Source organism: Vulpes vulpes, chromosome 14, assembly GCF_048418805.1.
Source record: "Vulpes vulpes isolate BD-2025 chromosome 14, VulVul3, whole genome shotgun sequence".
Taxonomy (NCBI): domain Eukaryota; kingdom Metazoa; phylum Chordata; class Mammalia; order Carnivora; family Canidae; genus Vulpes; species Vulpes vulpes.
The window spans coordinates 14,772,642-14,784,461 of NC_132793.1; the positions used below are offsets into that span (position 1 = coordinate 14,772,642).

At 43.9% G+C, this 11,820-nt stretch overlaps 1 protein-coding gene and 1 pseudogene across 1 annotated transcript; both read left to right on the forward strand.

The window, feature by feature from the left end:
- Positions 1–339: 339 nt before the first annotated feature.
- LOC112931944 (NHP2-like protein 1 pseudogene) lies at positions 340–779 on the forward strand (annotated as a pseudogene).
- A 9,461-nt stretch (positions 780–10,240) lies between these two features.
- LOC112931907 (WAP four-disulfide core domain protein 10A-like) lies at positions 10,241–11,382 on the forward strand. The gene is made up of 2 exons (XM_026014713.2): positions 10,241–10,331; positions 11,231–11,382. The coding sequence occupies exons 1-2, from the start codon at positions 10,241–10,243 to the stop codon at positions 11,380–11,382; spliced, it is 243 nt and encodes an 80-aa protein (XP_025870498.1).
- Positions 11,383–11,820: the final 438 nt, after the last annotated feature.

An 11,820-nucleotide genomic window follows, 5' to 3' on the forward strand; every position in this document is an offset into this window, starting at 1 on the left:
ATCTGAATAAAGTATACAGGCAAGAGAGACAAAATAATATGATCATATCACACAAATCATGCCAACAATCCAACTATCAATATCACTATCATTCCTCCATATATGGTGGTAATTGTTAAAGAGAAAACAATGAAGCAGAAGAGGAAATAGCCTGCTGACAACTGGCAGCTGAGGTGGGGGGGCGGGCACGGACATAGGCCTTGGAAGCAGGAGCATTAATTACTGCTAAAATTCCCAGAGCTCTCCCATCTGCCCCCTTTAGCCTTTATCTGCTGCTTCACCATCCTGAAATCAAAGAGGAAGAAAAAGGAGGGGTGGCAGGACTGCAGAATCGCAGATATGACTGAGGCTGATGTAAATCCGAAGGCCTACCCCTTTGCAGATGCCCACCTCACCAAGAAACTACTGGGCCTTCCTCTCCATCCTCTCAGGATTCATCCTCTTTGGTGAATGGAGCAGTCATGTAACTACAAGAAGCTTCAGAAAGGAGCCAACGAAGCCACCAAAACCCTCAACAGAGGCATCTCTGAGTTCATCGTGATGGCTACAGACGCTGAGCCCCTGGAGATCATCCTGCACCTTCCACTGTTGTGTGAAGATAAGGACATGCCCTACATGTTTGTGTGCTCCAAGCAGGCCCTCGGGCGGGCCTGCCGGGTGTCCAGGTCTCTCATCACCTGTTCTGTCACCATCAAAGAAGGCTCCCAGCTGAAGCAGCAGATCCAGTCCATTCAGCAGTCCATTGAAAGGCTCTTAGTGTAAACCACTGGCCTCTGTCCTACTCCTCAGTGAGTTCTCCCCCTGGGGTTGTGTATCATATCATCTGTGTTCGCATGTAGTTTCTCCAGCTACCTTCTCTTGTTATATTCTAGTACTAAATCCGGGTTTTGCATTTTTGTATTATTTTTGTTTTACAGGTTGTTATCTGTATATTAATCCCCCACCCCACCTCCATCTCCCATTCTACTCTCTCTCTACCATCCTATCCTCCCTTTTGAAAAATGAACTAATGCCAAGAACAGGCAGAAACAGAGTGGTGACACCATTCAGAGGCAGGAAGAGCCTCGTCAGAGATCTGGTTTGAGCTCACTGCCTGTTGCATGTAGGACATGATGGATGTAAACACCATTCACTTTGTATCCTTTGTGCCTGGAGTACAAAATCATGCCATATGTGTTTGGTCTCTAGGGGATTATGAATCATTAGGGGAGAAAGCATGTATTCTTTGAAGGTGTTAGGTGTGTGTTCAAGTGTCATTTGCCAAAATGCTCCTGCTGTTTGCTTGGTAATGTGATGTTGTTCCCCTTTCCCCCAAATCCCAACCATGCCCCTGAGGGCGGCAGGGCAGCAGCATACCAAAGAGATGTGCCACAGAATTCCAGAGGCTACCTGGGTGAGTTAGACATGGGGCAGCTGATGTAAGGAGTTGAGAAGTGGCTAGAAAAAAAAAAAAAAAGAGGGTCCACTGACACTGGAATGAAGTCTGAGCAAATCATGGAGACCTGACTGGAAGCTATAGCAGATACATTGGAATCAAGGAAACATCCTTTCTGGTGAATGGAGTTGCCTTCAATGGATACTTGGTACCAGCTCTGAGAGCCCTTATGCCTGTTTCCTGCCAGAATGTGGGTCAGGGTCAGATGTATGTATTCTTTATCACATCAGAAGGACAGTGCTAGTGTGTCATTCTTGTGAACATCCTAATAAAGAAATATATTCATATTCCGAAATAAAATAAAAGAGCCCAAGAGAAGAATAAAATTCCAATGTTATGAATTACATGGCCACAAGGCAGTGACTGTCCTTCTCCCTAGAAGTCTTTGTATTTGTTCAGAAGTTTTCCACTAAGCGGAAAAGCCTCCCCTGCACTGTCCAGTAACGATAGCCGCTGCCCACAAGTGACAATTTTAATTAAATTTAAAATCTGACTTCCATTCATTTCACACATTCAATAGCCACATGTAGCTAATGGCTATTATGTTGAACAGCTCACACATATAACATTTCCAACATCCCTGAGACTTCTAGTGAAAACAGTGCTCGAGATGAATCAAGGAAAATTCCTCTGCTCAAAAGCAAGTGTTGACTAGAGATCATTTAAAAAGCATAAAATTTTTCAAAGGCAGTTTTGAAAATGTATTCTTCTTTCAGAAAAAGTGAAATTTAGAAGCTGGAAAAATGCAAGTTTTAGGCATATGAACATTTGACACATTGACTGTGAGCAGATTAGATTTAGAAGACCTGAGGAGGAGCTACTGCCTTCTCCATCCCGTCTGGGCCTTGGGAAGCCCCAAGCTAAGCAGGCTGCAGCAGAAGATATCCAGCCCTCAGACTGCCCCCTGCCCCTCCCAAGTAGATCCCAGCCAGGAGCTGACAAGAGTGGGGCTGGGCTTTTACAATTGAGGCAGCCCCAGAAAGGCCGCATGTCCTCTGGAGAAGGGGTGTTCAACCCGGGATGCTCCAAGCCTGGGGCGGGCTGGACCAGGGAGGGGGCCCTGGGTGGGGAGTCAGCTCTACCACTGTCCTGCTGTGCACTCCGGGAAGCATCTCTGCCTCCGTGGGCCTCCTCCCCTGTGAGGTGGAGAGGCCCGATCAGGGCGTCACAAAGGCCTTTCCTGGGATTCTTTAATTTTCAGACACACATAGATATGAAACTTAGGAAAAAGTTGAAGTAATGGAAAAACATTCACACATAAAAAGCAACACACTAACTTGTATCAGGATTGAAACCGATATGTTTAGGATTCTTTGTAGTCATAAAGTCACTTAACTGGGCTTCCTCAGAAAGCTGTACCTCCTTAGCATAACCTATTCACCTTCCTCCCCCGTCTTGGCCCCTCCTCTGTGGATAAGCTCCCACAGCTCAGGTGGAGGCTCAGTCTGAGCACTACCCCAGACCTGGATTTCCTTTGACTGCAGTGGGGTGGATTTCAGACCCCCCACCTCCCAATAGCAGCAGCTAGGTCACCTGGAGTTAGGGAGGAGGAGAGAGACCCTCCTGGGAGTGGGAGTGGTTTGGGCACCACCAGGGCCCAGTGGGCCCATCCTGGCCCCTGAGGGCCAGCACCAGACTTGTCTGCCCAGAGTGACGACACCTGGAAGACAGAATGTGCAGGCATCAGACTACAGGGAAGCCAGAACCCCCTCCTATGCCCTTGCTCCTCCCAGGAGAGTTGAGGCTGAGACCTCAGGCACTCGCCCACCCCTGCTCTGCTACATTACCTCCTTGGGGGAGGACGCCAATCTTGAATATTTATTGAGTGTATTTATTTGATTAACATTACATTTAGTGGGCATTATCTTTGGAACAGTGATCAAATGTGATACGTGTCACATAGATTTCTTGGTTCTGGGCTTAGCCTGTGGCTCAGAGCTCCACTGGGGCCTCCCTTTGACATCCCACCTCACCCCCCTTTCCAGCTCCCTTCCTATCCTGACCTCTGGCCCTCCTGGAGCGGGGAGCATTGAGTGTGGGTTGTACTGCAAACCCAATCCACGTCTAGTGGCCAGCGAGTGGTGGCAACATCCTGGCTGAGGCCCAGTCTGCTGGCTGCCACTCCCCTACCCACCCAATTCCCATGTACTCTGTTGGTGGATTGGGGGCACAGAAGGGGGGACTGGCAGCTGCTTGGAGCTACAGCTCTGCATCATGGACTCTGAAAACTACATCTTCCTGAAACCTGAAGGAGAAAGTCTGGCTGTTCCGGGTTCTGCCCAGAAGCAGTCCTGGTGGGAGAAGGAAGACACAGGATTATTGTAGTGGAATCTGACCACCACTCATCTGTGCCCCAGATACAGAGCACACAGCTCCTGAGGCTGAGAAATAAAGCAGGCCCCCCAAATCTAAAAAAAAAAAGAAGACTTGAGGAGAAGAACAAGAGAAGGAGATTATTGAGAGAAAGCAAAGGAGGAGGATAGCCTTTAAAATGTAAAAGATCTGAGTCTGGAGGGCTTCCACTCTTAGCTGCTTACATCTGTTCTCCAACCTTCTATATTCAGAACCTGTGTCCCTGCCATGAAGGAGAACTGCCAGCTGAAGGTATTAAGACTTCATTTACCACTGGGCAATACTTACCAAGGGATACAACCTAATTGGAAAAGTTCCAGGCCAAAGGCCAACTATCTTGGAGCATGGTAGATTGTCAGAAATCCTATAAATCACTCACATAGTTAGCAAAAAAAAAGTCAGTTCAGAGTGGTAGGATATCCATTTCCTCAGCCTGGCTCAGAGTGTAGGCAGCAGTGCATAGCAAGGCAGATGAGCAATGCAGATGCTCTGTCAGCCACTTTCAGGTGGGGATATGAGGTAGGAGGTAGCTGGGTGAAGGTTAGTAGGCCCTGGGGTGGGCTGCATTCCTGGACACTGCCTTTGCTCAAAGAAGGAGGAAAACTAGTGCACACTGACAGAAACACAGTAAACCCAAAGCCATGGGTTCCATGAAGCTATGTATTTGTATCTAACACCGAGGAGGGCACTTGATGGAATGAGCACTGGGTGTCATACTATAGGTTGGCAAGTCAAACTTAAATAAAAGCAAAGGAAAAAATATTTAAAAAATATAAAACATTCATTCTAGATCTAAGTTTTCCAGAACTTTGAGATCTGTTCATTGAAAAGGCCTTACTCTTAGTCCAGTTCTCTGAGTTCTGTACTTGCCCTTAAAGGGTGCTCAGGATCCTGGGGATGCTCAATCCTCTTCTTTACACACCTCAGGTGCACTAACAAGCCAGAAGATATATATATAATCATGTCCAGGGTGGGTCCTACTCACATACAGAATTCTGGGTGAATTCTTTGGTCATTTTGAGATCGAGGGTAGGATAATGACAAAACCCCTAGGTTTTGCAAAGACACAGGCCAACTGTTCCCCTCAGAATTCAGGATCCTGAGCTTACCAGATAATGTTAAAGAGGAGAAAGTACTGGATTTAGAGTCAAGAATACAGATATCTTGTTTCATGTATGCCCTTTTACCTGTGGGACCTCAGACAGGTATGTCCCCTCTGTCTCAAGTTTCTTATTCAAACACCAGAGACAGTAATCTCCATCTCACAGGAATAGTGCTGATGCCACCTATGCAGAGAATTCATCCAAGCAAGGCATCAATAAAAGCTGGTGCCTCCTGACCCTTATCTTTACTTACCTCTGAAGGTGTTTGAGTTGAGTGTGTGAGGAACTGGCTGATAGCTCTTTTATGTGGCCTCTTCTTACTTGGGGAGGGGGAGAGGAGGTTGTGACCTGGAACCAGGACAGAAGAGCATAAAAACAAGGTTCAAAGGCCTAGAACTTAATGGTGGTTTGCATTATGGCAGATCTGTAAGTTCTGCCCTGGAGCTACATTTTGGCCATATCACAGAGTTTTTCCTTTGATACTCTCCCATTCCAAAGGATCGGATTTTCTTTAATATGACAGTACATCCTATCCTGCTACACTAGAAGAACACTGTGTACCTTACTAACAGTTCTGGCCACCCAAACAGACCCAAGTCTTGAGTCTATCTGATGCATCTGAGTCTCCCCATAGGTAGACTGAAGTGCAGTTTGCGTATCTATTTGCTTTGGACTTGCTTTGTGCTAATAAGATCCCACCTTTCTCTGTATTGATTCTCTTTTGCTAATTGAAGCATAGCACTGGCATGGCTGGGTGTCTCAGCGGTTGGGTGCCTGCCTTGGGCTCAGGTCGTGATCCCAGGATCTGGGATTGAGTCCCACATCAGGTTCCCTGGGAGGACCCTGCCTATGTCTCTGCCTCTCTTTCTCAGTCTGTGTCTCTCATGAATAAATAAATAAATCTTTAAAAAAATTAAAAATAAAACATAGCAGTATCTCCCACCAAATGCCTTGGGGGTTTTATGTGGATAAAAAAAGACTGAACAGGAAGAACTTAGGAAAGGCAGATGGCCACCCAGCAAATGAGGGAAGTAAAGTGATCGAATCTAGCACCAAGGTCTTGACACAAGTTTGTGGGTTGAGGGCTGGGGGCCTTTGCTCACCAAATATCAGAGAGGAGTTTTGCACTGGGCACTCATACACATGATTTGGAGCTTATTAGAAAAAAAAAAAAAGAGTCCAGAGGCCAAGGGCCAGGGCTGCCAGGGAGCAGACGTCATTCTTCCAAACTCTATGTCCAGGAATATTTCATACACTGCCTGGAGATATCCATGTATAAGCAATTTTTTCTAGGATTCATCAAATGCACTGAACAGTAGGAAATGTATTTCAGGATTCTGAGGACTTGGCTATGGAGGGTAGACTGTATAGAGACAAAAGGCAGAATTTGGGGACCTGGGTACAAAGGCGTGGGAGCAAACAGAAGGCGTGGGAGCAAAGGCGTGGGAGCAAACAGAAGGGAACTTTGATGGGTGGGGACTACAAAGGCTGCCACACCTAAAATGATTGCGTTATGGAATCCCAAGACCTCTTTTTCTATGGCCAGGTAATAATGTTCTGTGAGGGGCAATCACAGCTCTGCCCTGTGTCTGGTCCAGATGTTGGGGGTCCCTAGTGGTCTGTTTGAGGAGCACAGTCACTGAGAGTGCCAAGGAGGTTCGTCTGGGGATTCTTGCCACACTTGGTTTTGGACTATGCAAATAGATCTTCAAAAAAGCTGTGTAGATTTTAGGAAAACAGCAGGGCTTTACTCTTGCTTTTGCTCTCTGCATATTTTATTTTATTTTTTTAAACAAAATTCACATTTTATTTAGGTTGAAATAAACTATACAAAATTGATTTTCTTCACCAAAAATAATAGCAATATTTTCTGTATTATTCCTAGATAACCACAAAACACTTATTTTTGTAGGTTTTCCAGGTTTTGTTTATAACTCAAGACGAGGCAGTAGATATAGTTATGGAAAAAGAGGAAAACAGACAAATCACTTGTCAGTATCCATGGCCTCTGATCCTGTCTTGACCATGAACAGAAGTGTTCAACATACACCTGCTAAAAAAGCTTACAAAGACATAGGTGTTCAACATATACTTGCTAAACTAGGCTCAACAAAGGAATGTAAACAGCAACAACCCAATGTGGAACAATGGCAGGTTCTCTCATTCAAACTTTAAGTATAAATTGTTCCTTTAAGTTCATTTGATAAAGACAAAATCTACACTGCAATCTTTGCTTGGCAAGCTCACTTTTCTCTCTGTCTGGTAACTCCCTTAACTCCATTATAGATTTTTAACATACTAACACTCCTATTACTCAAATGTCACTCGTGAGCTTCATTGTAACATTTTACAAAATGTACTCCTTCTTCCCACACCTCTTCAAAATCTATTTTCTCTCTGCATATTTTATACACATGTACATATATACATACATACACATATACATGCATGAACACTCATACATATACACACATATATATACACTTACATATATAGTCACATAATATATATACTCACATATATACACACATACATATAAACAGACAGGCATATATATTCATATATACATATATGGATATGAATTTATGTATACATTCACACAAATTATTACTTATATGATTATATGTATACATATACACATATAGTACACACATATATAATACATGCTCATGTAATTTTTATCTGTAATGTGCCTTGTGTTCTTCTAAAACTATAAGGTTGTGTTGTTGGTGTCTGCTCTCATAGTCCCCATTCCTGAGCTCTAGAGAAATCCTAGTGATTGCTTATTCCATTGGCATTTGAATGTTTAAAAAAGATTTATCTGTATATCTGAGAGAGAGAGAGAGAGAGAGAGAGAGAGAGAGAGCAGGAGGAGGGCCAAAGGGAAAGGGAGAGAATCCCAAGCAGACTCTCTGCTGAGCCCAGAGCCCAAAGTGGGGCTCTCAGGACCCTGAAATCTTGATGTGAGCCACAACCAAAAGTCCAGTTCTCAACCAACTTAGCCACCCAGGTGCCCTGATATTTGTATTTTTAAAACTGAGACATAATTTACATGTATTAGTTTCAGGTATGTAGCATAATGATTCAATATATATATGGTGAAATGATCATCACAATAAATCCAGCTAGCATTCATCACTACACAATTACATAATTTTTTCCACATGCTGAGAGATTTTAAGACCTATTCTCTAAGCAACTTTTCAATATACAATACAGTATTGTTCACTACTGTCACCATGCTGTACAGTACATCCCAGAACTTATTTATTTTGTAATTGGAAGTTGGTACCTTTTGACCCTTGTCACCCATTTTGTTCACACTCTACCTGCCACCTCTGGTAACCACTAGATTGTTCTTTGTAGGTATGAGTTTGGGCTGTCTTGGTTTTCTGTACATATATGTGAGATCATACAGTATTTGCATTTGTAAAGGATCCAATTTCCAAAGAAAAAATGGCCGATGATGGAAATTTAAGCATCCCTTAGGGATTCTTTTAGGACAGGGAGGTCTTTACAGTTGACCTCAGGTTAAAGGGTAAGATTGTGTGTCTATCCCACCCAGAAAATGTTGAAAGAGGAGACAGTCTGTGGAGCTCTCCCCACAGTCACTAGGGTGAACAAGGAAAAAAGAGGAGGCAGGGGAGAAGGAAAGGCTGAGGGGTTCTCTCCAAGGGTGTAGGTTGGTGGAGCTTGTCAGCCGGAAGAAATAATTAAAGTTGAAGGAAGGCTAGAGTGATTGACCCTCCACCTCACAGAACGTGAAAAGTTCCCTTCTCAGAATTCACCTCCTCACTCCAAAATACCAGAACAAATTACCCACATTTTCTGTTCTTTCAGAGAGTAGAGGTAGTTCATTTGAAATGGCTGTTTTGAGTTCCTATATCTACTCCTGGCTCTGCTACCAATCCATGTGGAGTTGGCAGATCTGCTTGGATAAGCCTGCAAATCTCACCGACTCCTGGACCAAACAGTTTCTCTTCTAAGAGACCAATTCCAGGGCTGGATCTTAGTACCCAGTGTAAACGATGAGGTAAGAGAGTCCTTCTGGTCCCTAGGACTTGCTATGTGTTGTTGGGAAGCAAGATTGGAGACATGACAAAGGTACTGCATTGAGCACCTACTGTGTGCCGGGTACTATGAGGGTGTATATAAGATGTCATCTTATTTCATCCTCACCATGGAAGTGTCAAGAATTAATGAATGGACTAAGTCTACAGAGGTCATAGGACTGTCCCAGTGTTACGAAGCTGGAGAATATTGGGGTCAGTTTCAACTCCCCATCTACCCCAGCACAAAACGTATGAACATTCCTCTGCTACTCATATTTTTATAGACAATAGAAGGTTGATTCATGCCCATTATCTCCAGACTTACACTGTGGTGCCTTATAAGGTTTAAGGAAATTAGCACTCATCCTCTGTTGAGTTAAATATGATTTATCCATATTTAGTTACAAAACTATCCATCTCTCTCTTTACATATACATATATGTATTTATTTATACAGGCATACATGCATATATATGTGTATTTATTTATTTATACTTAACATATCTACTTAATTCTTGCACCCACACAATCCACTTCTCTTATATTAATCTCAGAAATAAAAGATTTATGGTTGAAAATATTCAATATAATACATTGTCTAGATAATCAGTAATTAGTATAATGCAAATGGTGGACAATAGGAATTTAAGTGAGATGTGTGTAATTATGGAAAACCACATTGTGAAATATTTACCTGATTAAATGAGGGTGGGGCAAAATGGATAACAATAGATGGGTGATTTCAAATATGAGAAAACAATAGATTGTTTATATTAAATATGCAAAAATAGAGTGGTAATAAATGAGACACACATGAATTCTCTAGTTAGATTATCATATTTTTAAAAAAATTATACTCTTCTCTTTTTTCTGTAAATTATCTAATAATTAGAATTGGGAAAAAATTGGGACACCTGGGTTGCTCAGTGGTTAGGCATCTGCCTTTGCCTCAGGTCATGGTCCCAGGGTCCTGGGATCAAGTCCTGTATCAGGCTGCTTCTGATACAGGGGAACCTGCTTCTCCCTCCACCTGTGTCTCTGCCTCTATCTGTGTCTCTCATAAATAAATAAATAAAATCTTTTTTTTTTTTTAAAGAAGTAGGAAAAATTTGTTTGCAAAGGAGGGGGTAAATCATATGAGAGCAGGAAACTTCTTCAGAAGCCCAGGTCCCAGAGAGAACAGCGTGTGATAAGGGGAGGAAACAAGGCCAGTAGAAGAAAGGAGGAGCCTAGGATAACCAGCCAACTCTTCGGAGAAGTCTGTGCCAGACTGAGAACACTCTACTCTGGCCAGAGTCATGCCAACCCAGGCTCTGTTGCTTATCCTGCTCCTCTGTTTGCTGCTGCTGCAGGCCCAGGGAGGGTACCATAAATCCAAGAGGATGCAGGGTAGGTGACAGGAGGGGAAAGGGGCCTTCCGAGGAGGACCTGGGAATTGGAACCTTTAACACATCCTGCTCAGACCACAGCACTATGAAGACTCTGGGTCCTCCAAACCATGGCCCTCTGGCCCCTTTACCCAGCTCTGGGAATGTGATGTGGGTGGAGGGGGAACCTCTATCTTTTGATTCTCCATTCCAAATATCCAGACAAATGGTACATTCAGTAGTGAAAGGTACATCATGGCCTGAGAATCATGAGGGGAAACCAAAAAACTATTCTTCGATTTCTGCAAATAGGTGACACGTTACATCCAGAAATGTTGGTGGGAGTAGGTATAGAATAAAAGGACCCTGGGAAAGCAAGTTTGGGGGTGTTCAAAGTCAAGTCCAAGTTATCATTGGAGGGACCAGGATGGTGACAGTAGAAGGGAAAGAAAGAGAGTGCAAGTGGTATTTTCTGTGAAGGGGCAAGGGCCCTGGAATCAGGGACAGTGACAGGAGAGAGGGGGCAAAATGGCAAGTCTTCTTCTCTGGACCCTGAAAATTCTGGAGAGTGGAGAGCATCTGCAGGATATCTCAGACTCTGCTGGTTTCTCAGAGTGTAGATTCTAGGGAGAATATTCACCAAGGCCATGACTAACAGGAGAGACAAAGTCCTGGCTGCAGAGTATGGAGAGGGCCCAGGAAGATCAGGCATTGAGATCTATTAGGGGAAAATGGGGGGAAATAGGATTTAATATACTACCATCACCAGGATTGGGTGAAAGGCAGAAAGTGAGTTCCCTGAAAAGTCCAAGAGTGTCATGTGTAGGACCAGGTTCTAGGGTCTTTGGGAGAGGATTTAAACTTGAGAAGAGTGCTCTTAAGGGATCTGGTTCCACTGACCCTGTTCCTGCTCTGTTTCAGAAATACAGCTGATTAAGGAAATCAAGGTCTGTGAAAAGCACACCACCATATACATGTGCAGACGCCCATGTGAATATCATCAAGACTGTCAAGCAAATAACATATGCTGTTCAACCTTCTGTGGGAATATTTGCATGAGCACCCTCCAGTGAGTGGTGAGGAGGCTGGGCTGCTGTCCCAAACCTCTATTCACACCAAGGCATGAAGACTTCAGATAGCAGGCAAGAGGATGTCAACAGGAAAGCAGTCTTCCCACTGTCTGAACTGATTGTTCCTGTCAAATAAACCAGAACAAACCTCCACACACCTGACTATTCTACTCCCAGTGCTTGTGATCCTTGAGGACATAGTGCAGATCACAGAGTGCCTACTCGCTGGATCCAGGTCTCTGATCTCTCTCCCCTTGTCATACTTCTCTCTTCTCTCTCCTGTTGGCTCCCACACCCTTGCCAGGTCCCTGAGGCCCTGCCTCATTGTTGATCTGCTCACTGAACGAGTACTCTCAGGAGAAACTTCTCATGTGTGATATCTCCCAAAGCTAACAAGAATACTCCTTAGCCTGGATCAGAAGGTCCAAGTTAAACGTGAGG

What these genes read in the sequence shown, in the direction of transcription:
- LOC112931907 (XM_026014713.2), top strand. Translation starts at nt 10,241, where the DNA reads ATGCCAACCCAGGCTCTGTTGCTTATCCTGCTCCTCTGTTTGCTGCTG. An exon ending in TAAATCCAAGAGGATGCAGG is followed by an intron (nt 10,332 to 11,230) that starts GTAGGTGACAGG and finishes GCTCTGTTTCAG; the next exon opens with AAATACAGCTGATTAAGGAA.